The sequence below is a fragment of the Lipophrys pholis genome, assembly GCF_963383615.2.
Source record: "Lipophrys pholis genome assembly, chromosome: 8".
In the NCBI taxonomy this organism is placed as follows: domain Eukaryota; kingdom Metazoa; phylum Chordata; class Actinopteri; order Blenniiformes; family Blenniidae; genus Lipophrys; species Lipophrys pholis.
The window spans coordinates 31,778,101-31,803,872 of record NC_137630.1 but is presented as its reverse complement, the minus strand read 5'-3'; the positions used below and the strand labels follow the sequence as shown (position 1 = coordinate 31,803,872).

The following is a 25,772-nucleotide window of genomic DNA, read 5'->3' as shown; positions in this document are numbered from 1 at the left end:
CAACACAAACATACATTCTCTCCACAGATTAGGTACTTTGATGTGAATAAACTCTTTTCGCCGCTGCTTTCAGGAGCGTTGGACTTGTCAGCGTCGTTGTTGTCTTTTTGATCAAGCTGAGGATTTGTTAAGTTATAACTCTCTTTTTTTTAATCATTTACACATCAATTCATTTATAGTGAACATCTATACCCTCCCACTCCTCCCTCACCCACCCCTCCCCAACCCACTCATTGACTCTGCAGCCAGGCAGGAGTGTTGCATTGTGGGTAGGTTGCAAACGACCCACTGTTGGTCCACTCCCACGATTCCTGCAGCGACACAAAAAAAAAATCCCAATGTGAGAGGACTGGCTTCACTCCACAACTTAGTGAAAATGACATTTGTTTGCACGGCAGTGATAAGAAACGGGAGTGGACGTAGTTGTTTTTATTTGGGGCCACTAGGGGGCGATTTGGTCATGAAACTACACACTCATGCATGCAGAGAACAAACAACACACTTTCAACATTAGCATTAGAAGTTCTCAAAACAATGTGCATTTCCAGTGGCTCAGACCACCGTCATCGCGCTAACAGACACTCAAACACAATGGAACATTTGTGTTTTTACTGGTGCAGCGACAGGCACCGGAGTCCGAATGTGACAGAATACAACAAATAAAGCTTCTTTTTTTTTTTTTCTTTCATAAATACGAACTACCAACATACAACTTCTGAATTGACCCCTAAATATCCCTCTGTGGACTCACCTGACGTGTCCTCTCACATCTGATTGGAGAAGGAGGTTGGCGCCCCCTGCTGGCCGTACTCAGCCTCCTGAAGACACAAAAACAAAAGGCGTATTTCCTCTCATCACATCCGGGCCTTGTTGGACATACAAGTAGCTGCTATGGTCTTTGACACAAAAACAAAAAAAAAAGGAACTTCTACTAGATTCGAAAAATATATATATGTAGAATGTCTTATTTTGTCCAACAGTGACTAAAAAATACAATTCAAATCTTACCATACTATTGTTTTAACATAGATTTTAAAATGTCAACCTCACGACCAAATGAGGAAACCAGGAAATACAATACCGTCGCAGACCAACAGATGTGGCTGCCACATGCGAGCCGCTCCACCCGTCTACCTCACCTGGTTGTATCCTTGCTGGGTGTAGTTGGGCTGGTAGCCTCCCTGGTTGCTGGCGTACGGGTCTTGCTCATACGCCCCCTGCTGGCCGTAAGCGTCGGGCGCGGCGGGTTTGCCCTCAGCAGGCGGGGCCCTCATGAAGGGGGCGATGATGCCCGTCTCCTTGAAGACGAACCAGAGGTTTCCCACCCAGAGGACCAAGTTAATGAAACCGAACGCCTGCAAGAAAAGATGGGGGAAGTTTATCGTTTCACTCATTATTCAGACTGAATAACATGAACCTGAAAGAAAGAAAAAATAAATAGACTGATATTCAGAGCTTTGTGTTTGTGCTTGAGCAGCATTCATTCATTCGTTCATCGTTAATCTGGAGCGTGATCTGACCACTGAGGTGTTGAGTCCCGACATGACCGGGTCGTGGACTTCACGGCAGCGGGTGGCCTCGGCGTTGCGGGTGGCCTCGGCGTTGCAGGCGGCGATCATGGTGACGACTTTGTCCGGGTCCGTGGCCGTCTTCACGTCGGACAGACCTTTGGCCCACGCCGCTGAGCTGACCAGCCACATGAAGGCGAACACTCCGGTCACTCCCAGATCCTGACAACAACGAGAGGGTTAAGGTTTGAGTTGGTCCGACAGCGAGCGGTGTGCAGTGGTAAGAGTCCATCCAAGAGATGGACAAACTCGAACTCAGCTGCAGAAACACCGACTGGATTTGAGAAATGGCTCAGGTCCACCACCAGGGGGCGCCACCAATGTCCAGGGAACCTGGGAGAAGGTGGTCAGCTGTGATGTATCAGGGTCTGGAACCCGGACACGCTGATGGACGTTCAGCACAATGAAGACCTCTGAGGAAAAGTAAGTCCACCATAGATTTGGACGAAGCTTTGGATTAGTTGTGGATCTTTCAGACCATTGTCGACGAGTTTCGTTCTGGTTTTGGCCGGACCAGGTACGGTTTCTGGACTAGTTGCTGAACATGTGAACCCCATCAGAGGAGCAGTTTTCACTGAGGGACCCGGGACATAACGTACTAAAGGAACCCGCTATTGGACAGATTATTGTACAGTGTTCCTCATTTCAGACTGTCACACAACAGCAATGAACCAGGGATGGTTGAAGGAGATAAACAGAAGCTTTGGGGTTTTAGCTTGATCTCCAAAGGGATTTCAAGCATTTGTGGGATGTGCAGGACAAACGAGTCTGTTGCAGTGGATCCAGAACGTTTCCTGGGAATAAAGGGCTTCAAACCAGTTTCGTTAACAAACTACAAACATTGTCAGGTTGAGACATTAACATTCAATTCATTGTTTTCAATCTCATTTCATGAGGTTTGATTCTGTTTGCAGATTCATTCGAAGGATAAAAGGAGTTTCCTCACAATCAGCGGGCCCTTGTTGTTTTCCTTGTACTTCTCGAAGAAGAAGACGTAGATGCTGAGGGCAGCGGTGGAGTAGAGGAAAGCAAAGACGCCGATGGTGACGAAGAACTCGGCCGAGGAAGAGTAGTCGCCGACCAGGAAGAGACGCTCCTTGTTGCCCTCCTTACAGGTCGGGGCGTCGAAATATACCTGGTGGAGTCTGAGAGAGAGGGAGAGGGAGGGATGGTCACCTGTCAACTCTTCTTATAGAGGGAGGGAAGGAGGGAGGGAGGGAGGGAGGAGGGAGGGATGGTCACCTGTCAACTCTTCTTATAGAGGGAGGGAAGGAGGGAGGGAGGGAGGGAGGAGGGAGGGATGGTCACCTGTCAACTCTTCTTATCGAGGGAGGGAAGGAGGGAGGGAGGGAGGGAGGGAGGAGGGAGGGATGGTCACCTGTCAACTCCTCTTATAGAGGGAGGGAAGGAGGGAGGGAGGGAAGAGGGAGGGATGGTCACCTGTCAACTCTTCTTATAGAGGGAGGGAAGGAGGGAGGGAGGGAGTGAGGGAGGGAGGGAGGGAGGGAGGGATGGTCACCTGTCAACTCTTCTATAGAGGGAGGGAAGGAGGGAGGGAGGGAGTGAGGGAGGGAGGGAGGGAGGGAGGAGGGTGGGATGGTCACCTGTCAACTCTTCTATAGAGGGAGGGAAGGAGGGAGGGAGGGAGTGAGGGAGGGAGGGAGGGAGGGAGGAGGGTGGGATGGTCACCTGTCAACTCCTCTTATAGAGGGAGGGAAGGAGGGAGGGAGGGAAGAGGGAGGGATGGTCACCTGTCAACTCTTCTTATAGAGGGAGGGAAGGAGGGAGGGAGGGAGTGAGGGAGGGAGGGAGGGAGGGAGGGATGGTCACCTGTCAACTCTTCTATAGAGGGAGGGAAGGAGGGAGGGAGGGAGTGAGGGAGGGAGGGAGGGAGGGAGGAGGGTGGGATGGTCACCTGTCAACTCTTCTATAGAGGGAGGGAAGGAGGGAGGGAGGGAGTGAGGGAGGGAGGGAGGGAGGGAGGGAGGGAGGGAGGGAGGAGGGTGGGATGGTCACCTGTCAACTCTTCTATAGAGGGAGGGAAGGAGGGAGGGAGGGAGGGAGGAGGGTGGGATGGTCACCTGTCAACTCTTCTTATCGAGGGAGGGAAGGAGGGAGGGAAGGAGGGAGGGAGGAGGGTGGGATCGTCATCTGTCAACTCTTACTATAGAGGGAGGGAAGGAGGGAGGGAGGGAGGAGGGAGGGATGGTCACCTGTCAACTCTTCTTATAGAGGGAGGGAAGGAGGGAGGGAGGGAGGGAGGGAGGAGGGAGGGATGGTCACCTGTCAACTCCTCTTATAGAGGGAGGGAAGGAGGGAGGGAGGGAGGGAGGGAAGAGGGAGGGATGGTCACCTGTCAACTCTTCTTATAGAGGGAGGGAAGGAGGGAGGGAGGGAGTGAGGGAGGGAGGGAGGGAGGGAGGGAGGAGGGAGGGATGGTCACCTGTCAACTCCTCTTATAGAGGGAGGGAAGGAGGGAGGGAGGGAGGGAGGGAGGAGGGAGGGATGGTCACCTGTCAACTCTTCTATAGAGGGGGAGATGGAGGGACGGAGGGGGGAGCTACTATCTATCTTTTAAATATAAAAATTATTTGTTCAGTTAATGCCAAAATGTTATTTAATTTTCTTTATAAAAAGGGGGGAAATCATGTCCTAAAATAAAATAAAAATATAAAAATAATAAATCAAGTAAAGTTTGAGTGAATCACTTGTTTTTCCGTGGTGCCGACTGCGGCCGCAGAAGAAACTGCTGAGTCAGCGGTTGGTGTCGGCGCTCTCACCTGAAGGGATACTCAAACTCCACCTCGATGCTCAGGTCACTGTCCGTCCGGTTCATACACTCCACCGACATCCGGAACATCCCCGAGTAGCTGCCGCAGGTGGAGAAGGCCAAGATGCCGAAGAACTGAGGGGAAGAGAAACAAACAGAAACTAAACCAAAGACGTGAAGACAAAAGGTTCCAGGTGGCTGGAAGGTGAGAGTGAAGCCTCCAGGTCAGACCTGTACCGCCTTTAGGCCTACAGGTCAGGGCTGTGCCGCCTTAAGGTCTACAGGTCAGGGCTGTGCCACCTTAAAGCCTACAGGTCAGGGCTGTGCCGCCTTAAGGCCTACAGGTCAGGGCTGTGCCACCTTAAGTCCTACAGGTCAGGGCTGTGCCACCTTAAGTCCTACAGGTCAGAGCTGTGCCACCTTAAGGCCTACAGGTCAGGGCTGTGCCACCTTAAGGCCTACAGGTCAGAGCTGTGCCACCTTAAGGCCTACAGGTCAGAGCTGTGCCACCTTAAAGCCTACAGGTCAGGGCTGTGCCGCCTTAAGGCCTACAGGTCAGGGCTGTGCCGCCTTAAGGCCTACAGGTCAGGGCTGTGCCACCTTAAGTCCTACAGGTCAGAGCTGTGCCACCTTGAGGCCTACAGGTCAGGGCTGTGCCACCTTGAGGCCTACAGGTCAGGGCTGTGCCGCCTTAAGGCCTACAGGTCAGGGCTGTGCCACCTTAAGTCCTACAGGTCAGGGCTGTGCCACCTTAAGTCCTACAGGTCAGGGCTGTGCCACCTTGAGGCCTACAGGTCAGGGCTGTGCCACCTTAAGGCCTACAGGTCAGGGCTGTGCCACCTTAAGTCCTACAGGTCAGGGCTGTGCCACCTTAAGGCCTACAGGTCAGGGCTGTGCCACCTTAAGTCCTACAGGTCAGGGCTGTGCCACCTTAAGAACCAAAAGAGACTTTTTGTGAAAAAATCAATGGTCTGGAGCAACAAACACGTTGAACCTGTAAAATGAGGAAAAAGGAGAACCTCCCTGAAGTTTCACTGATGTTTCATAAGAGTTATATAAATATCCCCGTTCGATGTTGACGTTGTTCAGCAGCTTCTTCTCTTTTTCAAAACACATTTTAACTGTTTGAAATGTTTTTTCTTCCTTTTATTTTTGTATTTCAGGATTCAGACCTTCGTTCCCATTTCAGCCGTCTCACTGTTTTCAACCATTTTTTTTAGCAGTTTTACTTATTTTATTTATTTTCTTGTTTGTCTGTTTTGTTTCCAACAATTTCAGCCATTTTGAATGTTGTTGGTTTTTGTTTTACATATTTTCTTGAAGATTTCAGCTATTTTAGTCTTTTTAACCATTTTTTGCCTTATTATTTATTTATTAATTTTTTGATCTGTCTTTTTTTAATTAATTAGTTCATTAATGAACTCAGAAAGTGGGCGGAGCCGCTACAGAAGCGCTGCAGAGCCGCAGGTTGAAGACATTTAGAAGAACGACTAATATGCAGGACGTCATCGGAGAACTTTGATCTGATCTATAAGATGTCATAGAACTGAAGCTTCCTCTTGTACTGACAGTTCCTGTTTCTACCAGGGAGGAATGAATGAGTGGATGTGATGAACTCACCCACTGTAGGACCTTGATGAAGCCCAGAGGAACCTTCAGAATCCTGAACTGACCCTGCGCCACCAGCTGGAGACAGAAGGTACAACTCAGAAACATGGGGAGATATTAACGGAGTAACGGAGAACCAGGGAGGAGAACCAGGGAGGAGAACCAGGGAGGTAAACGGGAGGAGAATGGGAGGAGAACCAGGGAGGAGAACGGGAGGAGAACAGGAGGAGAACCAGGGAGGAGAACCAGGGAGGAGAACCAGGGAGGAGAACGGGAGGAGAACCAGGGAGGAGAACCAGAGAGGAGAATGGGAGGAGAACCAGGGAGGAGAATCAGGGAGGAGAACCAAGGAGGAGAATGGGAGGAGAACCAGGGAGGAGAATCAGGGAGGAGAACGGGAGGAGAACCAGGGAGGTGAACGGGAGGAGAACCAGGGAGGAGAATGGGAGGAGAACCAGGGAGGAGAACGGGAGGAGAACCAGGGAGGAGAATGGGAGGAGAACCAGGGAGGAGAATCAGGGAGGAGAACGGGAGGAGAACCAGGGAGGTGAACGGGAGGAGAACCAGAGAGGAGAATGGGAGGAGAACCAGGGAGGAGAATGGGAGGAGAACCAGGGAGGAGAACGGGAGGAGAACCAGGGAGGAGAATGGGAGGAGAACCAGGGAGGAGAATGGGAGGAGAACCAGGGAGGAGAACGGGAGGAGAACCAGGGAGGAGAACCAGGGAGGAGAACCAGGGAGGTGAACGGGAGGAGTACCAGGGAGGAGAACCAGGGAGGTGAACGGGAGGAGTACCAGGGAGGAGAACCAGGGAGGTGAACGGGAGGAGAACCAGGGAGGAGAACCAGGGAGGAGAACCAAGGAGGAGAATCAGGGACAAGAACCAGGGAGGAGAACCAGGGAGGAGAATGAGAGGAGAACCAGGGAGGAGAACCAGGGAGGAGAACCAGGGAGGAGAACCAGGGAGGAGAATGAGAGGAGAACCAGGGAGGAGAATCAGGGAGGAGAACCAGGGAGGAGAACCAGGGAGGAGAAGACATGAACAAACACAAGAGAACAAGAGGAAATGAGGTGAAGCCACACACACACACACACACACACACACACACACACACACACACACACACACACACACTGTCAGGTGTTTGACATTATTCACAACACCCTCAGGCCTCGTTTACACCTCAACGTTTTTATCTTTATACAACAACATTCTGAAAACGATGCAGTTTTTATGTCGGGCCACTAGTCGGTGCTGTTTTAGTGTTGAAACCACACGCAGCAGAGAACAATACACTATAAACTACCAAGTTACATTGTTATTATGGTGACTGTCAAAATAAAAGTATCAAGTCCAGGAGAATATAAAGTGGGAGTCATGACACCACGGAGGAAACATGGTTCTGATTGGCTCTACTGAGCACGAGCACGACTACTGTTTACGTGGAGCGATACCACCTCCTCGGGTCGGAGCCAGAGCGTTTTCACAGAGTTTCACTTTCATGGATTCCGAGCACCATAGTGGTGCAAAGAAACGCTGCGGAAGGTTTGTTTTTCTCTTAAAATCATAAACACTTTAATAGAATGATAAAAAATCCCTGTGAATTCCAACAACTAAAAGATGCATCGCTGTTATGTAAGAGTAATCCCTCATATCAAACATTAAAATATAGTTGTAGAATCTTAATCTGACAGAACAGCTTCGTCTTAAGTGTATTAGTACAACTAATAAGTTCATTCAATCGTAAAAAAAAAGACAAGTGATCTTTTTTTTTTAAACTGCCTGCGTTTCTTTGTTTGTTTTGTACATTAAAGCCCAAACAACCAAAAAATGTTGAATTTCCGTCGATAATCTGCTTTTTTGTTTTCTTTATACTTCAAAGTTTTATTGTATTTTCAATATTTCAGACAAAAGATAAAGACAAACATGCATCAACAGGACATATATAATATATAATATATAATATATAATATATAAAACAAAAACAAGGCAGGGAGGCATGTAAACAAGCAAGATAGGCGAATCAACACATCTGTTGACTAAAACAAACCCATTTTTCTGCCATAATATTATTTTCACAGTTTAATCTCACCAACATCTTCTGACACGCCACTGTCCCCCCCCCCCCCCCCCCCCCCCCCCCCCCCCTTGTGTTCTCCACACACTCAGTGGGGGGGGTGAGGCTCCTTCCAACACCCCAGAATGGTGCATGCTCGTGGCATCAGGCCAGTTTTTAATATTCCATCAATGTGTTTGTTTAACTGTGGTACCACGGTTCTGTCTCCGAGGAGACAGAGTCTCGGTGGCCTGGGAGGTTCACGATCCAACCGTTTGCTCGTATAATCTGAAACATTTTCCCATAAGAGGAGAATTTTAGAACCATCCCACACTGCATGGATAAACGTGCCACATTTCCAGCACAGATCCAGGAAACCCGTTCTGTTCAGTTACAATCTGCGTTTTCACATATTTGGGGGGTTCGGAGGATCTGCTGTAACCGGAACTGGAATAACACCAGTCAGGTTATCTGAAAATAACAATAACAACAGAGAGGAGGCCTTCCTCCTCCTCCTCCTCCTCCTCCTCCTCCTCAGGCTGCCATTTTACAACCACACACACGCACACACGCACACACGCACACACGCACACACACACACCGATCTGCTCCATCACGCAGATCCCGCACACACCCCGCGGATTAGGAGGAATTAAAAAATAGAAATATATGAACGTAAGGGGAGTCTCCGGTCCTCAGCATAACCCCCCCGCCCCCCAGCCTCCCCCGGCCTCCCACGGAGGGATGCGGCCCGACGTCGGAGTCAAACCCCGCCATCAGAACCGCCGGCGGGCCGCACAGAACCGACACCGAACGCACCCCACTGCCGAGCGGAGGAGGAGAGAAACATGAAGGTGGAGGCTGATGGTGATGGTGATGGTGATGGAGGAGCGATTTTTACCTGATTTACGACGTCCATCCTGCCGCCTGTCGAACGGAGAGAGAGAGATGGAGGGAGGAGGAGGAAGAGGAAGGGGAGGAGGGGGGGGGGGGGTGCACGCGTCATTTATTTTTTATTTACTATCATACTCATCACTACACGGGCTGAAGCTTTAAGACTCAACAAATAAACATTCGGTGTTAAACAAACAAAGACAACGCAAATACATCGAGAGATTATCCAAACACTCTTCACTTTGATTAACAAGGAAATTAGAGAACATGAAAGATTTACAGCATAAAAGGCTTAAATTATAGCTTTTAGAAAAATAAATATTTTTCAAAGAAATAAGATAAAGCTTTAAAAATAAATTAAATATTTTCAAAAAAATAAATTAAAGCTTTAAAAATAAATAAAATATTTTCAAAGAAATAAATTAAAGCTTTAAAAATAAATGAAATATTTTCAAAGAAATAAGATAAAGCTTTAAAAATAAATTTATTATTTTCAAATAAATAGATTAAAGCTTTAAAAATAAATTAAATATTTTCAAAGAAATAAATTAAAGCTTTAAAAATAAATTAAATATTTTCAAAGAAATAAATTAAAGCTTTAAAAATAAATTAAATATTTTCAAAGAAATAAGATAAAGCTTTAAAAATAAATTAAATATTTTCAAAGAAATAAATTAAAGCTTTAAAAATAAATTTAATATTTTCAAAGAAATAAGATAAAGCTTTAAAAATAAATTTAATATTTTCAAAGAAATAAATTAACGCTTTAAAAATAAATTAAATATTTTCAAAGAAATAAATTAAAGCTTTAAAAATAAATTAAATATTTTCAAAGAAATAAGATAAAGCTTTAAAAATAAATTTAATATTTTCAAAGAAATAAATTAAAGCTTTAAAAATAAATTAAATATTTTCAAAGAAATAAGATAAAGCTTTAAAAATAAATTTAATATTTTCAAAGAAATAAATTAACGCTTTAAAAATAAATTAAATATTTTCAAAGAAATAAGATAAAGCTTTAAAAATAAATTAAATATTTTCAAAGAAATAAATTAAAGCTTTAAAAATAAATTAAATATTTTCAAAGAAATAAGATAAAGCTTTAAAAATAAATTTAATATTTTCAAAGAAATAAATTAACGCTTTAAAAATAAATTAAATATTTTCAAAGAAATAAATTAAAGCTTTAAAAATAAATTAAATATTTTCAAAGAAATAAGATAAAGCTTTAAAAATAAATTAAATATTTTCAAAGAAATAAATTAAAGCTTTAAAAATAAATTAAATATTTTCAAAGAAATAAGATAAAGCTTTAAAAATAAATTTAATATTTTCAAAGAAATAAATTAACGCTTTAAAAATAAATTAAATATTTTCAAAGAAATAAATTAAAGCTTTAAAAAAAAATAGAAGAAAAACATGAAAGCCAGCAATGGAAGACTTAATCTGCAGGTTGTAAGATATTTTCCCGAATCATCCCCATAGTCACGAACCAGACGGTCCAGAGATCCACTTTGTTCTTTTTGTTCCGGTCGTAATGTTGTGGTTTCCTCCTCCCTTCACTTTTCTCACACCAACACGTCTCCAGGGAGAAACTGCTTTCCAACAAAGAGATGAAGTTCAGTCCTCACGCGGAGATGAAGGACGCTTCAGCGGTCCATAAGGAACAGGAGGAGGTCGGACTGGGCAAAGGAACCATGGAGGTCGGCGGTTTGTCAAAAATCTAACTCAACATCTTGTTTACGCTGAGCAGCAGCTCGGGTCATTGGGCTGGGGGGGGGGGGGGGGGGGGGGTTCAGCTTCTCTCCATCTCCGTCTCTTTGGGTAAAAGTCGTTCGTTACTCGAGTCTGTTTGGCTCATTTAAAGATTATTGTTTGAGACAAAATATGTTTAAAAGCAAATTCGTAATTTCAGCCTCAAAGAAAGCAATAGAGCAGTTTACAAAACGGTAAAAAAAAAAAGAAATCCTCATTAAGAAGTAGGAAATATTTGTTAAAAACCAGTAAAAGGAGAGCAGCTGTTTAGTATATTTTATTTCTTGCAATGGCACAAACAGAGCAGATTTAAAAAACGGTACAGCAAATTCATGGAACATCAAATATAATTAAAGAATAATAGATCCTAAATCATCAAGCTTCCATTAATTAACTCTGATTCAGAGGCAGAAACACAGAATCAAACGTGTAGAAAGGTCAAATTCAATAATCAGGAAAATGAATGTAGATCAAATAGTTCCTGTTTTCACATAAAATAATAGTTTTGCTTTAAAATCTTAAATCATGTTGTAACAGGAAGCTTTCAAAGTTCAACATGGCTGAAACGTCGCCATGACAACAGAACAAACAGGTGTTTCTCAACAGGTTACAACTGAACACGTCATGATACGAAATCAGCCCATTCTAACAAACAAACAAACAAACAAACAAACAAACAGCCGCTGGCAGTAAAAGCAAAACATAAAAATGCTCATTGAAATCCAAGCGGCTCCACGTCGTCACACAGGAAGTTCATCTGGAACTGCTCAGGTGAAGGTTTTTTTTAAATATGTTAAAGGAAGCATGAAGAACGAGTCGCCGTGTCTTTTCTAGTCCGAACGTACAAATTCAACGTTCAGTCGAATAACATCACACCTGCAGAAACGGAGTTTTATTTCATTCAAGACATTTCTTTTTTTTTTTTTATTATTTTAGCCTCCAAGCTTCTCCAAGATAATTCGTCTTTAATTTTCATTTTTCACAAACTCACTCGTGTGTCTTGACCTTCCTCGGTCCCGAGTGCGTCGCCGAGTGCCGCAGCAAAGTGTCTTGTACGCTAAAACTTTTACCGCACGTTACGCACGGAAATGGCTTTTCACCGGTGTGTACCACGGCGTGTTTGTACAGTGCCGATGACGTGCTAAATCTTTTCCCGCAAGTGTTGCAGAGGAACGGCTTCTCACCTGTGTGAGTTCTCATGTGGACCAACAGGTAGTTCCTGTATTTATAACTTTTGCCACACGTTTCGCAGAAGAACGGCCTCTCGTTTGTGTGGCACCGCATGTGCACCAACAGGTTGCCGCGTTCACCGAACCGCTTCCCGCACGCGTCGCAGGCGTGCGGCTTCTCACCTTTGTGTATTTTCAGATGGCTCAAATAGGAACTTTTGTGTTTGAAACCTTTATTGCAACTCTCACAAAAATGAGGTTTCTCATCTGTGTGAATAATCATGTGATTCTTCAAATGGTGTTTCTGATTGAATCTTTTACCACATGTTACACATGAATGTGGCTTCTCACCTGTGTGGATTCTGTGATGCAGCAGCATTTGGGAAACACATTTAAAAGTTTTCCCACAGATGCCACATTGCAAACACTTTTTATCTGGCCCCGCTTCGCCCAGATCCGCCGCCACGGGATCGTCGCCCGCCTGGTAGGTGGAATGTCTTTGGCTGGAATTCGACGACTCATCGTTTCTTGTCGCTGCCGCGCCGCTACGCTTCCGTCGTCTGCGATGTCGACTGGCAGCGGAGCTGCGAGGGCGGGGCGGCCCGGGACTCGGCACTGGCGCCTGCTCATCGGCCGAAGGCCCCATGAAGACGTCGGCCTCCTCCTTGAGCGAGGGGCGGTCGTCCTGCTGGCCGAGGTCCACCAGGTCATCTTCCATCTCCAGAGCTTCCAGTTCGTCCTGGTCCAGACTGAAGCTCGGCTCCTGGTCACTGAGCTGCTCTTCCTCACACAGGTAGTGCTTGGCATCCTCTGGATGGACGGAGACAGAACAACAAATTCACCAATGGTCATTTCAATAATAATACTCACTGGACAGGGAGACGCTTTTAAAAAAGATATGTTGGATTTCCAAGTTGTTTCTGTTGCCGAGGCCTCGCGGCTCAATGCTCTCTCACATCGCGTCAACCGTGGCGCAAAACTAGTCTTCCTCATGACTAAACCAGCTCACGTCCCCTTTGAGTGGTGAACGTTCCAGCGCTGGTGAATTCTGCTTCACATTGATCGGAAGAGTCGACATCTGAGGACCAAAAAGCTCCGCTGCTAGAAACGCTTGGCCGCCATGAGCGTCCAGCGGGAGAACCGTTGTTCAAACGTCCAGGAGACTCGGGGTGCGTCCCAATAGTCTCCCCCCATCTCCTTTCCTATCCACTTTAGGGGCAAGCAGAAGAAATGTGCTTTTTCTACTCTGTTTTTGGAAATTTGTAGTTTTTTTTAACCACAGCAGACGTTATTAACCTCCACCGCTGTCGGATTATTATTACGCCACCTAGTGGAAGTGTGGTCTGATTGTCAAAACAATGTGATCTGGCCGAGGTGGTCCAGGACTCTGTAGAGATTATACCTCTGGTTTGGAGTGGCAGCGGCTCGAGCGCTGCCCAGGAGAGCTGGGGAAAGATGGAGGAAGATGGAGGAGGGTGGAGGAGATGGAGAAGTCTGGACTTCTTTGCTCTCTATACAAACACTATCTGGACGATGCAGGAAAGAGGATGGATGAATGGATTACATTACTTTATTTTGGATTACTTTTCGATTATGGCTTGTTGAACAAGAAAATACTTTAGAGTTTAGTTTTTTCTTTTCAAACCCAAAAAAGACTGTAATACATTATAATACTTCAGTCGTAGGTTCAAATACGGGCCGGGGCCTTAGTGTGTGTGTGTGTGTGTGTGTGTGTGTGTGTGTGTGTGTGTGTGTGTGTGTGTGTGTGTGTGTGTGTGTGTGTGTGTGTGTGTGTGTGTGTGTGTGTGTGTGTGTGTGTGTGTGGTGATGGAGCGGAGACCTGTCCAGGTGCATCCTGCCCTCATCCTTTCGGCTGGGATTTGCTCCAGCAACCCTGCACAGGATCCAGCAGTCCAGAGGATGAATGGATCATTATTTCTGCTTCCAGTTCTGATAGATTGAACAAGTTAACATCTTAATGTATTGTAAAGATTTAGCTGTGCGGCATATTGACATCATATAAAGGCAAATCTAACATGGTAATGTGGCTTTTATTTTTTAAATCCAGGAAGTGTTGAGTGACTTAAAGTTCACTCAGATGAGAGGCCACCTTCAGAACAACTGATCAGCAACGTGACTTTCAAAAAGAGGAAAAATACACATTCACCTGTTCATCCACACGTTCCCATACCTGATCTGGTCTTGATCTGAGGTTCCCAGCGGCTCTGAAGCAGTTTGCGTTGCCGGTCAATCTCCTCCTCGTACTGGACGATAGTTTGTTGAAACACGGAGAATATTTCTCCAGCAGCAGCGGTTAGTCGCTCGTTGATAAAGTCTCTTAAAGTCTGAACTGAACTCATTGTTGCTGCAGGAGGTGGAATATTCCCTCTGAGACACAAGATCCAAACTGCCTCCACAGCTTCTTCTTCTTCTCTCGCTTCTCTGGACGATCACAAACAGCGTTCAGCTTCATGTTGACACCTGCTGGACACTGGGGGAACTGCAGGTTAGTGACGTTATCCATTCATTTTGACCGAAGACGGAAACCAGACTGACTGAAGCTGCAGTTCCCCCCAGTGTCCAGCAGGTGTCAACATGAAGCTGAACGCTGTTTGTGATCGGCGAGAGAAGAAGAAGAAGCTGTGGAGGCAGTTTGGATCTTGTGTCTCAGAGGAAATCTTCCATCTCCTGCAGCAACAATGAGTTCAGTTCAGACTTTAAGAGACTTTATCAACGAGCGACTAACCGCTGCTGCTGGAGAAATATTCTCCGTGTTTCAACAAACTATCGTCCAGTACGAGGAGGAGATTGACCGGCAACGCAAACTGCTTCAGAGCCGCTGGGAACCTCAGATCAAGTTGCACAGAACAGGTTTGTCCTCCAGCGCTTCATCAAATCGCAGCCTGTGCTCAGTGGAAGTGGATTCGGAGTATCGAGGTTGTTTCATCGCGCCGTTTACACGCGGAGGAGAACTGGCATTGTGACGTCACGCGGCGACGCGCCTGGCCGAGGCGCGTACGGCAGGAAGATAAAAACGTCACACGGTCATAAACTCATCGCTTCATTCATTCACTCTTCATCCGCCGAATTGAACACAAAGACAGTTTTTCATTAAAGAACAATATCCGTGTTTAGAAAACACTTTATTTCCAGATGCCATTAAAAAAAAAAAAGAACATTTCACTGGACTAGGTAGTTTTTTGATGTTTGGTGCAAAAGAACAAAGTCAACAGAAAATCAAAAAGTCAAGACAATTGGTTATAGACTAATAACGTATGTCCGCAAATAAGATGACTAAGTTCTGGGCATCAAAATTAACAAATACTTTATGAATTCCCCTGGTGAAATTCCTTTCCTCCACATTGATCCTTCCTAATTCTAATATGAGAAGCGCAGCCACATCGGGGAGCCGATGGGGGTCAAGGGTCAAGATCAGGGATGCTCAGTGGAGACGCTGTCAACTGTGGAACTAGAACCTGCCACATCCCAACCTTGCTTCTCTAACCTATACAAACAGACACAAAACACGGCGAAGGCTTTGTGTTTTCACGTCGTCGTCGTCGTGGTAACGGACCTTCAGTCGAAGTGATTTGCTGCTGCTCAGTTTTCCACAAAGACCTGAAATCATTCCCAGAATAGCCGTTTGCTTTTTGCCACTTGTCTCCAGTATAGCGTCCTGATGATGAATGTTCAAGCAGATTTACAGAAAGTGCTTCTGGGTAGGAACAGTACGTTATGGTCGGGTCACCTGACCTCCTCAACTGATGCACAACCCGGCGGTTTCTTCATAAACTGTTTCACACCAAACATCTGAATCGTCCCCGCTGGGAAGCACCGATACCAGTAGTTTCTAAGACAAGTACTAATTTCTAGCTATTGGCCGATACCAAGTACTGATACTTAATAAATAACCATCCATCTTCTTTCCCGCGAAGCTTCTACAAGTATGAGTATTTGGTGCAGTATCGGGTCTGATACTGGTATCGGTACCAGTATCAGTGCATTCCTGCGTCCACATATGAAAAACCTTTTCAAAATGGCTTCCAGTTGTTTTCAATGGCTGCATGCTCTGATAACAGACTCCCGCCGTCTCTCTGTCCTTGCAGCCAGCCCTCAGCAGCAGGTCGGTGACGCCGCCCTTGCCCAGGAAGAAGCTCCGCCCTCTCCAGTGTTCAAAGTAGAAGAAGAGGAAGCAGAGCTTTCGCAGCCTGCCTTCCCTCTGGAGGACTTCAGCCCCGCTCAGGACGACAAGCTGCTTCTGCTCAAACAGGAAACGGATCCGTCCACCTTGACGTGTGCCGACACAAGCAGCGACCACGGCGAACCTGATCTGGACCTGGAGGAGCTCCTCTCTGACCACTCTGCGGCCGACCAGGAGCGGCTGCTGCACGCCGACGCAAACCTCATCCTGGACGTGGAGCCCAAGCCCGGCAGACTGCGCCGCGGCGCCGGCAGCCCTCGCCTTCCAGACAAGCGGAAGAAAGGCTACAAGTGTGGGTTCTGCGGAAAACCGTTCAAGTGCGTGTCCAAGATGTTGCAGCATCACAGAATCCACACGGGTGAGAAGCCGTACTCCTGCCAGATGTGCGAGAAAACGTTCAGGAGGCAACATCACCTGGTCATACACATGAGAACTCACACGGGTGAGAAGCCGTACTCCTGTCAAGTGTGCGGGAAGACGTTCAGGAGGCAGCACCATTTACTGGGCCACACCAAGACTCACCAGGGTGAGAAGACATGTCACATCTGTAACATCTGCGGTAAGAGCTACGCTCACTACGTGGCCCTGAAGAGACATCTGCTCAGCCATTCGGGTGAGAATTTGCAAACTTAAAATCGTGGCGGAGTCTAAATGTTTCGTCCCGTCGATGATTCACATTGAGACTGAGACCGTCTTAAGGCCTCTTCATCCTCCATAAGAACAAGACGAAAGTTCGGCAGTGCGGGGTCCTGTCGAACAAAATGACGTCATTTCCTTCGGCCAGCTCCTTCTGGCCGAACAAATTAGTTTGGGCTGTGCCAACCGCCCTGGCCGAACTATGTAGGAGCCGCACTGCCGAAACTTCTGCACTGCCGTGTGCTGCGCATGCGTGTTCTAGTTCGCTCATGACTATCGATAATATTTTAATCATATTTAGCTTGTAACAGCGCTACTGTACGAGCGCCGCAGCTCGTTAAAATGTCGGAGTGTAGGCTGACGTGATGCACCTGAACGCATCACGAGCAGCTGTCAGCTCCTGGAGTTAAAACTGGACTAACATCGCGCTCGGACAAAAACTTTTTTATTACTGAAAAAGTTCAGAGAAATGTATTTCTGAAAGCACTGGAGGCCAGAAATAAACTGTGCAGTTGAAAAGTTTAAACGCTGCTTCACAGACTTGTGCCTGCTGCGAGGGGGCGTGGCCTGCTGCGAGGGGGCGTGGCCTGCGAGTTCGGCAGCTTCTTATCGGAGTATGAACAGTCCTGCCGAAAAAGCTTTTTTTCTTCTGCTGCTGGCTGACGTCACTGCCGAGTGTTCTTCTTGTTCTTATGGGTTCAAAAGGGAGGATGCAGGGGCCTTCAGTCTGGGTTTCTTTTACCTCCGACTCTAAAACTGTCCAACGTAGAGAATCTTCTGAAGCTAGATGAAATCGTTAGAGCGAGTCTTCTCTGTGTAGCGTCTTTAGAAACCCTCGCGTTGAATCTTAGTATCTTTACTTGTGTAAAGAGGTGTGAACTTTTAGAAAGTAGATCTTGCCTGTGATTCAATAGGTCATTCTGCTTAATGTGTATTTTGGGGTATTTTTTATTTTTTTTTAAGAACAATAAAAGTTAGTTTGATGAGCTTTCTTCTTGTGTACAACTGGACTCTCAACTATCGCTAAATCTGCTGGTATCATGTCGGCCGACTTGTCCACAGGATAGAAATACAAAAACTCAAAACAGAAATGACAAATCTGAAAGTCGTTTGCCGTCAGTGTGACAGTTGGTTTTCTACGCCTGTGGTCGCGGGAGTGACTGGAACACCTGAACTACGGGATGTGGACAAATGAGCAAATACTTTTGACAATAGAGTCGATGTTAGAACTCTACTTGAGTGAGAAAATGTGAACTTTAACAAAGAGCTGGAAGTATCTGAATACTTTCATGGCTTACTTAGTTTTTGATATATTTATATGAATGAATATAATAAATATTCACGTTTCATTGTGGATTTATTCACAACATTCAACCTGCGGCAAAGTAAGTTGATGAGATGTGAGAATAAATCATGTTGATGTTTTTCTAGTTCATGTATTCCATGATTTGATTTCTAACATTCTCCTACATACAGGTACACATAAAAAATGAGAATATCATGAAAATGTTCAACATTGTTTGTCAGTCATTTCAGAAAGTCGAACCCATATATGATCTAGGCTCATGACAGAGTGAAATATTTAAGCCTTTATTTCTTGAAATGTTGATGATGATGTCTTACAGAGAGTGAAAACCCAAAATTCAGTGTCTTTGCATGAGTGACTGCGTCTCAGCGGCGTGGCCTGGAGGCCATCGAGCTGCGGTACTGCTCAGGTGGGATGAAGCCCAGGGAGCTTTGATAGCAGCCTTCAGGTCATCTGGTGTCTCTCACCGTCCTCTTGACAATAGCCAGAGATTGTCTCTGGGGTTCAGCTCAGGACAGTCTGCTGGCCCATCCAGTACAGTACCACCAGGGTCATTAGCCCCGTTTCCACAGTGCCCCTTGGTACCGGTGCCGGTCAGGTGGGGGTTGACTATCCGTAACCAGACCCGTATCAGTGCCGCGTTTCCATTACACGGGGAACGGTTTGAAATGTAGGCGGGGTTATGAACGGTTGCGTAATCATGCAGGATGTGACGCCATAACGGGAGGACATTTTCAAAAAAGTTTCCTGATTGCTGCAGAAGAACTGATTGGAAATGGCTGCTTGCTGGGAGAACAGCGGTTGTCACGGACCAATGAGCAGACGGCAGTGTTGACGCTCCTCCCCCTCATATCCGGCACATTGTGCCTGGTACCCCAAGTGGAGGGGTAGCGAGAAATGGTTACCAATGGTACCGGTTGGTAACGGTTCTGGGTCAGTGGAAACGCACAACAACCGGCTCCGACCTGACCCGTACCGGCACCAAGGGGCACTGTGGAAACGGGGCTATTGAAGCAGCTTCTGGTACCTTTGGTACCTTTGGTACCTTTGGCAGTGTGGGCAGGTGCCAAGTCTTGCTGGAACATGAACTCAGCGTCTCCATAAAGCTCGTCAGCAGGAGGAAGCATGAAGAGCTCTAAAGGTTCCTGCTGGACGCTGCCTTGACCGTGGACTTCAGAAGACCCAGTGGAGGGACAGCAGCAGAGGACATGGCAGCACAAATCATCACAGACTGAGGAAACCTCACTCCGGACTTCAAGCAAGGTGGATTCTGAGCCTCTCCACTCTTCCTCCACCCTCTGGGCCCTAGAGTCCACTCTTCCTCCACCCTCTGGGACCTGGAGTTCACTCTTCCTCCACACTCTGGGACCTAGAGTCCACTCTTCCTCCACCCTCTGGGACCTAGAGTCCACTCTTCCTCCACCCTCTGGGACCTGGAGTTCACTCTTCCTCCACCCTCTGGGACCTAGAGTCCACTCTTCCTCCACCCTCTGGGACCTAGAGTCCACTCTTCCTCCACACTCTGGGACCTGGAGTTCCAAATGAGATCAAAATGTTCTTTCCTGTGACAAAAGGACTTTGGACCACTGAGCAACAGTCCAGTTCTTGTCCTCCACAGTCCAGGTAAGACGTTTCTGACCTGGTCTCTTGTTCAGGAGTGTCTTGACCCCAGGAAGACACATTAGGATCCCATGTCTAGGATTGGTCAGTGCCTAGTGGCTCTTGATGCGCTGACTCCTGCCTCAGTCCGTCCTTGTCCAGCATGTTGCTGGACAGTCCTCTCCAGGCTGCGCTCCTCCCTTTTGCTGCTGCACCTTTTCCTTCCACTCCACCTTCTCTGGACATGATGGACCCAGCACTCTGTGAACAAGCAGCTTCTTCTGTAAGGACCTTCAGTGGACGGTGTCAATGACTGTCTTCTGGACATCTGTCCAGTCAGCAGTCTTCCACACGATTGTGTCCCCTACTGACCTAGACTTGAGGCCACGTTTACACGTATGCAGTTTAAAAAAAAAAAAAAAGGATATTTCCCTCTCTACTTTAAAGAAAAATCTTAATTTACACTGACCCACATATCCACCTGGGTCAGACCTGCTATGAGCATGCCAAACCTGTAGGAGGCAGTGTAGCAAGAAGCACGAAGCCATGATAGCCAATGAGAATCCTGGAAAAAACCAGCACGTTACGAATTGTGACGCAAATATCCGCCTACCCACCATTAGACGCAAACAGAGACACGGATTTTATCCAGAGGACTGTACTACGAAGCTGGATTTTCTTTTATCCAGATAACTTCAGGATTAACTCTGGTTTCCTCTTATTTAGATAACTTCAGGATTAACTTTGGTTTCCTCTTCTCCAGGTAACTTCAGGATTAACTCTGGTTTTCTCTTATCCAGGTAACTTCAGGATTAACTTTGGTTTTCTCTTCTCCAGGTAACTTCAGGATTAACTCTGGTTTTCTGTACTACTACTCTCGCTCACTTCTCACCAGGATAAATCACCATGGTAACTGACGCTGAAAGTCTAACCTGCTCCGGAGCAGGATATGTTCTGGATAAGAGGTCAAAGCTCCGCCTCCTGACCAATCAGATCTCTTGGAAAATGCCCCGCCCATTCTTAAAGGATGGTGATTGGTGGGCAGGTTCAGCGCTGAGCTGCAGCAGAGAGGAGATGATAAATTAATCTAGAACAATCTTTTTGACATAATAAAATAAATCCTGGTCGCTGAGGCTCTGAAGGAGGTTCTGGTTCTGGTTCTTGACTTGTTCCAGGTCTGTTTATCTCCACGAAGGTTGATCTGGAATAATGAGGTTCATGATCACACCTGACAGAACTGCAGAACCATGAATTTATAGAACCAGAACTACTCGTGTCGTCATGGTGATGAATTAATATTCCAACAGGAAACACAAGAGAACCTCCGCCTCAGAACCAGTGATGGAGAATGTAAAGTAAAAGAAGAGCAGTGAGGAAGTTCTGTCTGGAACCTTTCTGCTGGAATAAAGTGGAACTGAGTGATCACAGTGCTGTTCTTTTATATCACTGATCAATTAATCTGCTCTAATCTCACCAAGTCAGGATTAACAAGTCAGGAATGTTCTGGCTTTGGCTGCAGCAGCAGTGTTGCTTTGAGCTGCTGGATGTGTCTGAATTCTTCATAATCTCAGAGATTAACTGCTCCTTCAGTCATCTGTAAACTGCTCTGCAGAGTTTCTCTGTGTGTGATTGGTCAGGCGCTGCAAGCTCCGCCCCTTTCACGTGAACACGCACAAGTAGGTCTCGGTTGAAGCAGAGAGTTGATAATCTGCTCGGTAGGAACGGTGATCAGGATCGCGCACATCTGGATCAGTCAACCAGGAACCAGAGAACCTGGATATGTTGATCCGGTTCGTAGTACAGGCCTCTGGGGCCTCATTTATTGTGGTGTTCTTCAATAACGAGGCGAGGCACGCGTTTCACTACTTATTATTCAGATATCTGGGAGCAACATAGACAACGTGATACAAGGGGGTTAACAAGCTGCCTCCGCTAAAGACATGCGCAGTAGGCACACGAGCGCTAACTACTGCAAGTCTACAAGGTCAAACTTAATGCACATATAAACAGTATTAATACACCACATTTATAAAGCTTGATTACCAATAAAAAGGTCCTGAAAGATACGTACGCCACTTCCCATGAAAAGTTTGTGAACTAAAGAAATAAACTTTGTGGGAGAATGTTGGTACCGGTATGACAACTTAGAACCTTGAGCAGCACATTCTGGAGACCAGGAACCTGGTGGTGCTGATGGTGAGGTGGAGAATTGATTCAGATTCATCTCATACATTTAATGTCTTTACATATCAGATTTATTGATCCACGTAATCATAAACAGCCAAACTGAATCAGCAGAACCATGTTCATATGTCAAACTTTCATCTTCAAATGATCCAGAGGACAGAACTGATTGATTATTAATGGTAGAGGATAGAACTGATTGATTATTAATGGTAGAGGATAGAACTGATGGATTATTAATGACAGAGGATAGAACTCTTGCCCGTCCTTTTGTCCTCTTTCTGTCTCGTTCAGATGCCAGCCGACTTCAAAGTGGGCTGGAGAGAAAGAGGGAGAGAGCTGCAGTTTCAAATGGAATGAGAACGACTGAAAGTCTTGTAAACGAGGATTACGTGTAAAGTATGATTGTTAACGTTTATTGTGTATTCATGTGTGTGTGTTGTTTCCTTAATAAAAAAACATTTGATTTCTAATACACTTTTCAATTAGAAATCAAAGTTCTACAAGCACATTAGAAAAGAACAAAAGCAAATGGCTCCATCTTGTGGCCCAACATGCACACTACATCGTTTTTGGCCTTGGTGCCTATTTTTGGTTTAAGCGTGAAACTTTTCTGAAACAAAAACCCTCCAAACGATGCGTCACTTTTCTCTTGTCGTGGTGGTGGGATTTCAATGTATCTGGTGACTTTGGTGTTTTTAAATATCATTTAATTAAAGTACTGAACATCTAGTTTTCCAGTAGAATCGGGAACATTTATGTGGAAAATGTGTGTGAATGTTTTGTGCATGAGGTTTGTCATCAGTTATGAAAAGTTTCATTTGAGGAAATTGACTCGTTTTTTGTTTTTTCCCTACATCAGGTGTTTAGAAAATTTCCTCTTTTGTTTCCATGTTGTTTGAATGGGAACTTCTCAGTGGACAATGTTTGACTTTAATCATTCCCCCACTTAAAGGAGACATATCATGCTTTTAAATCCTTCCTTTTTACATATAAATCATACAGTTGTGGTCTATATAAAGCGGAACTGCAATGCTTGGGTCTGAATTCCTCATTATTAGAGCTCCACAGGCCCCTTTTCTACCCCTTTTCTGATGTGCTTCTGAGAGCAACTCGTTTTGGGGCGGTCTCTTCATACCCCGCCTCCTCTCCAGGTTGCAGAGGTCACACTCGGTTCAACTCCACCCTGTTCGGCCATCTTTGTAGTTTGATAGAACAGATACAATTATCTAGCGGCGCAGAAACTTTATATTCACACATTATTTACAAAATGTCAACAAGGGAAGATTTGTCCATCCAGCCATACATGTTGGAGCCAGAGTCGGACCCGGCGGAGCCAGATGAAAATGACCATGATGCAGCTGCAGAACAACGTCTTCATATGGATGTAACGCAATGGTGTGTTACTATATTTACACTAACTTCTCCATCCATGCCCACTACTACAATACTGCCTGTATTACAACGACTATTTAACACAGAAGTGACATTCTAATCTAAAACGAGCACACAGCGCTAACATATGAAGACGGTGCAACTGCTAATGCTAACAAAACAATGACAGGGACGTCTTATCATCACACTTTTTAGCGTTATATACAGCTTACCGAAGTGCTCTGTTCGTCGTCTCCATAGATAGAAGGAACTGACCGCTCAATCAGACCAAGTCTTTCGGCAAATCCTTCTTTATACTGGCGGAGGCTGCTGAAGCAGTCGTCCTTAAAGTGATTCGCGCACACAAAAATGACCTTACCCACAGATGTGGGTACATTTCTGTGAAAAATAAAACTCAACCAGGCATTTCGAAAAGGTTCTGATGCTGGGAGACGGTGTAACGAAGCTTGTGGGTTACTACATCCAACAACCGAACATTTCCACTTATCCTCTCGTAACTTCGGGTGGACTACAAAATCGCAGCGAGAAACAAAAATGGCGGATTGCTCGAAATGTCGATGTCCTAATTTGGCAGTTCCGCTGAGAATACTGTGACGTCATTGTTCAAAAAACGTAATAGAGAATAGAAAAATCGAAACCGATCGCAAAATATGACCAAAACGGAATATAAAGATATCAACGGAGCACCTGAAGAGACTACTTTGAACTTTTCTGTACTTCTAAACACTCTAAATATACAACAAGATGCATTTAAGGGCTGAAAAAGTGGATTTAGCATGATATGTCCCCTTTAAATACAGGACTTTATGCACCTCACCTCAGCTCTTGTTTTTTGAAAAATGTTGAAAAGTGCTGTTTTCTATGAAAACCTTTCTTCTTTTCGTCTCACAGGAACGTCTGAGTGCAACGCTGGAGTCGTGAAAACTTTGTAAAATAAAATTATTGGGGGAAAAAAATCCTTGTTTGATGTCTTTGTGTGTTAATAAGATGTTTCAGTACCGAGTTACTGCTGGTAATTCTTCATGAGGAGGAAAGACTCACTCCGCGCTGCACAAATGGGAGAAAACAGGTAATTTCAAGCTGAAATGGTGCGATTGATCAGGATGGGGACTTAAAGTGGCCTGTGGTCATTGGGAAAGACCTCCTGCCTGTGCTTATTGTGACCAGCAGGGGGCAGCAGAAGAAAAGAATTACAGGTCATCATCAAAAATGAAGAAATGAAATGTTGGAGCAACAATTTTCCCTTTTCACAGATGATGTGTTGATTAGTCTGAAGCAGCCAACGCAGACGATGACAAAAGTGATGGAAATGCTCAAAGAATAAGTAAGTAAGTAAGTACATTTTATTTCTTTAGCGCTTTTCACAGACATGGAGTCACAAAATGCTTCACAGTAAAAACAAATAAAAACAGATAAGAGAAAAAACTATCTTAAAGCCACAACAAATGCCGAGAGTCAGTGGCAGCGTGGGTCGATTAGACTAGAATGCTTTAGCAAATAAATGTGTTTTTAGGCACTTTTTAAAGACGTCCGCTGAGTCCAGGGAGCGCAGGTCCAGTGGGAGTTCATTCCAAAGTCGGGGTGCGGCAGCTTTGAATGATTGGTCTCCCCGGGTTTTGAAACAGGTACGTGGAACCTTTAACAGGTTCTGCCCAGACGATCTCAAGCTCCGAGTCGAGCTGTAGGGCTTTATGAGGTCAGCAATGTCAGGAGGAGCTTGACCATGTAGGGCTCGAAATACGTAATGCTTTCAGGCTACAAATGTCAATAAAATGAATATTAACATTCCACTATGACCCACCAGGTCAGATAAGGTATTTATATAAATTGAAATGGGACTTGGATGCTATCAAATATTTAGGGATTCATGCTTCCTAAAGACTTCACAAGAATGTTTGATGCCAACTTTGGACATCTGATTTCAGAAATAAAATCAGATATACAAAGATAGAATGTAATCCCCTTTCTGAACGTACACTGGAGGATTGAATCTGTCAGATTGAACATTCTCCCATGAATGCTTTACCTCGTTCAATGTCTGCCAGTCCAAATACCTCATACACAATTTCTAGAATGGGACTGGTTGATTTTCAAAATACATATTGCAAGGTAAAAGGGCAAGAATTAAGTACAAGACTTTACAATTAAGGAAAGAAAAGGGGAGGTGGGGGTCTCCCCTGTCTACAAGAATACGACTACGCAGCCCAGATTAGGCCTCCAGCTTGTCTTTGTTCACCGACATACACGGCAGGTTGGAAGTAGAAGTACAAGGGTGAATTGAGGGTTTCAGATGATTGAATGTAATGCAGGCGAGGAAAGTTGTGATGTCCTGCTTTTCAAATAAAAAGAAAATTTGACATAAAAGTCCCATTACATTGGATTTTTTTATTTTATTTATGATTTTCATTAACATGAAAGGATCTCATAGGAAAACATTGAGAAATAAAACTTTATTAGGTTGCCAGGCAACACATCTTTTTTTTTTCTTATTTTGGGGGAGGGATTGAAAGACACGTCATCTGGTCAAAGTCTTCAAGCTCTTGTGATGTCATAAGGGACACGACTGACTTTGATCTGTTCCCAATATATATCTCTGGTGCGCTGTTTAACATTAGTTTACAGAACATATG

At 45.3% G+C, this 25,772-nt stretch overlaps 3 protein-coding genes across 4 annotated transcripts in view; 1 reads left to right on the top strand and 2 right to left on the bottom strand.

The window, feature by feature from the left end:
• The window catches only part of LOC308113882 (synaptophysin-like), a 9,259-nt gene extending 277 nt beyond the window's left edge, over positions 1 to 8,982 (bottom strand). The window contains exons 1-8 of the mRNA XM_080470421.1: positions 8,905 to 8,982; positions 5,959 to 6,024; positions 4,349 to 4,473; positions 2,515 to 2,713; positions 1,521 to 1,730; positions 1,140 to 1,355; positions 752 to 818; positions 1 to 311 (exon numbers count right to left, since the gene is read on the bottom strand). The exon at positions 1 to 311 is cut by the window's left edge and continues 277 nt beyond it. Of these exons, the coding sequence (XP_080326547.1) occupies positions 765 to 818; positions 1,140 to 1,355; positions 1,521 to 1,730; positions 2,515 to 2,713; positions 4,349 to 4,473; positions 5,959 to 6,024; positions 8,905 to 8,922 (888 nt within the window). The 5' untranslated portion in view covers positions 8,923 to 8,982 and the 3' untranslated portion in view covers positions 1 to 311; positions 752 to 764. The remainder of the gene's footprint in view (positions 312 to 751; positions 819 to 1,139; positions 1,356 to 1,520; positions 1,731 to 2,514; positions 2,714 to 4,348; positions 4,474 to 5,958; positions 6,025 to 8,904) is intronic.
• A 1,929-nt stretch (positions 8,983 to 10,911) lies between these two features.
• Positions 10,912 to 14,265, bottom strand: LOC308112747 (uncharacterized protein). 2 transcript variants are annotated; one of them, XM_080468489.1, is made up of 3 exons: positions 14,013 to 14,265; positions 13,662 to 13,771; positions 10,912 to 12,631 (listed from the first exon to the last, which is right to left on the bottom strand). In XM_080468489.1, the coding sequence occupies exons 2-3, from the start codon at positions 13,684 to 13,686 to the stop codon at positions 11,640 to 11,642; spliced, it is 1,017 nt and encodes a 338-aa protein (XP_080324615.1). In that variant the 5' UTR covers positions 13,687 to 13,771; positions 14,013 to 14,265; the 3' UTR covers positions 10,912 to 11,639. The 2 variants fall into 2 exon arrangements, with proteins under 2 accessions (XP_080324615.1, XP_080324614.1); XM_080468488.1 differs by lacking the exon at positions 13,662 to 13,771 and having other exon boundaries at positions 10,914 to 12,631; positions 14,013 to 14,259.
• Positions 14,266 to 14,447: 182 nt separating this feature from the next.
• Positions 14,448 to 18,169, top strand: LOC308112923 (uncharacterized protein). Its single transcript, XM_080468751.1, has 2 exons — positions 14,448 to 14,692; positions 15,928 to 18,169. Exons 1-2 carry the CDS (start codon positions 14,521 to 14,523, stop codon positions 16,653 to 16,655), a joined length of 900 nt encoding a protein of 299 aa, XP_080324877.1. The 5' UTR covers positions 14,448 to 14,520; the 3' UTR covers positions 16,656 to 18,169.
• The last annotated feature ends 7,603 nt before the right edge of the window (positions 18,170 to 25,772 follow it).

What these genes read in the sequence shown, in the direction of transcription:
- LOC308112923 (XM_080468751.1), top strand. Translation starts at nt 14,521, where the DNA reads ATGAGTTCAGTTCAGACTTTAAGAGACTTTATCAACGAGCGACTAACC. An exon ending in GATCAAGTTGCACAGAACAG is followed by an intron (nt 14,693 to 15,927) that starts GTTTGTCCTCCA and finishes CTGTCCTTGCAG; the next exon opens with CCAGCCCTCAGCAGCAGGTC.
- LOC308112747 (XM_080468488.1), bottom strand. Translation starts at nt 14,181, where the DNA reads ATGAGTTCAGTTCAGACTTTAAGAGACTTTATCAACGAGCGACTAACC. An exon ending in TCAGATCAAGACCAGATCAG is followed by an intron (nt 12,632 to 14,012) that starts GTATGGGAACGT and finishes CCGTCCATCCAG; the next exon opens with AGGATGCCAAGCACTACCTG.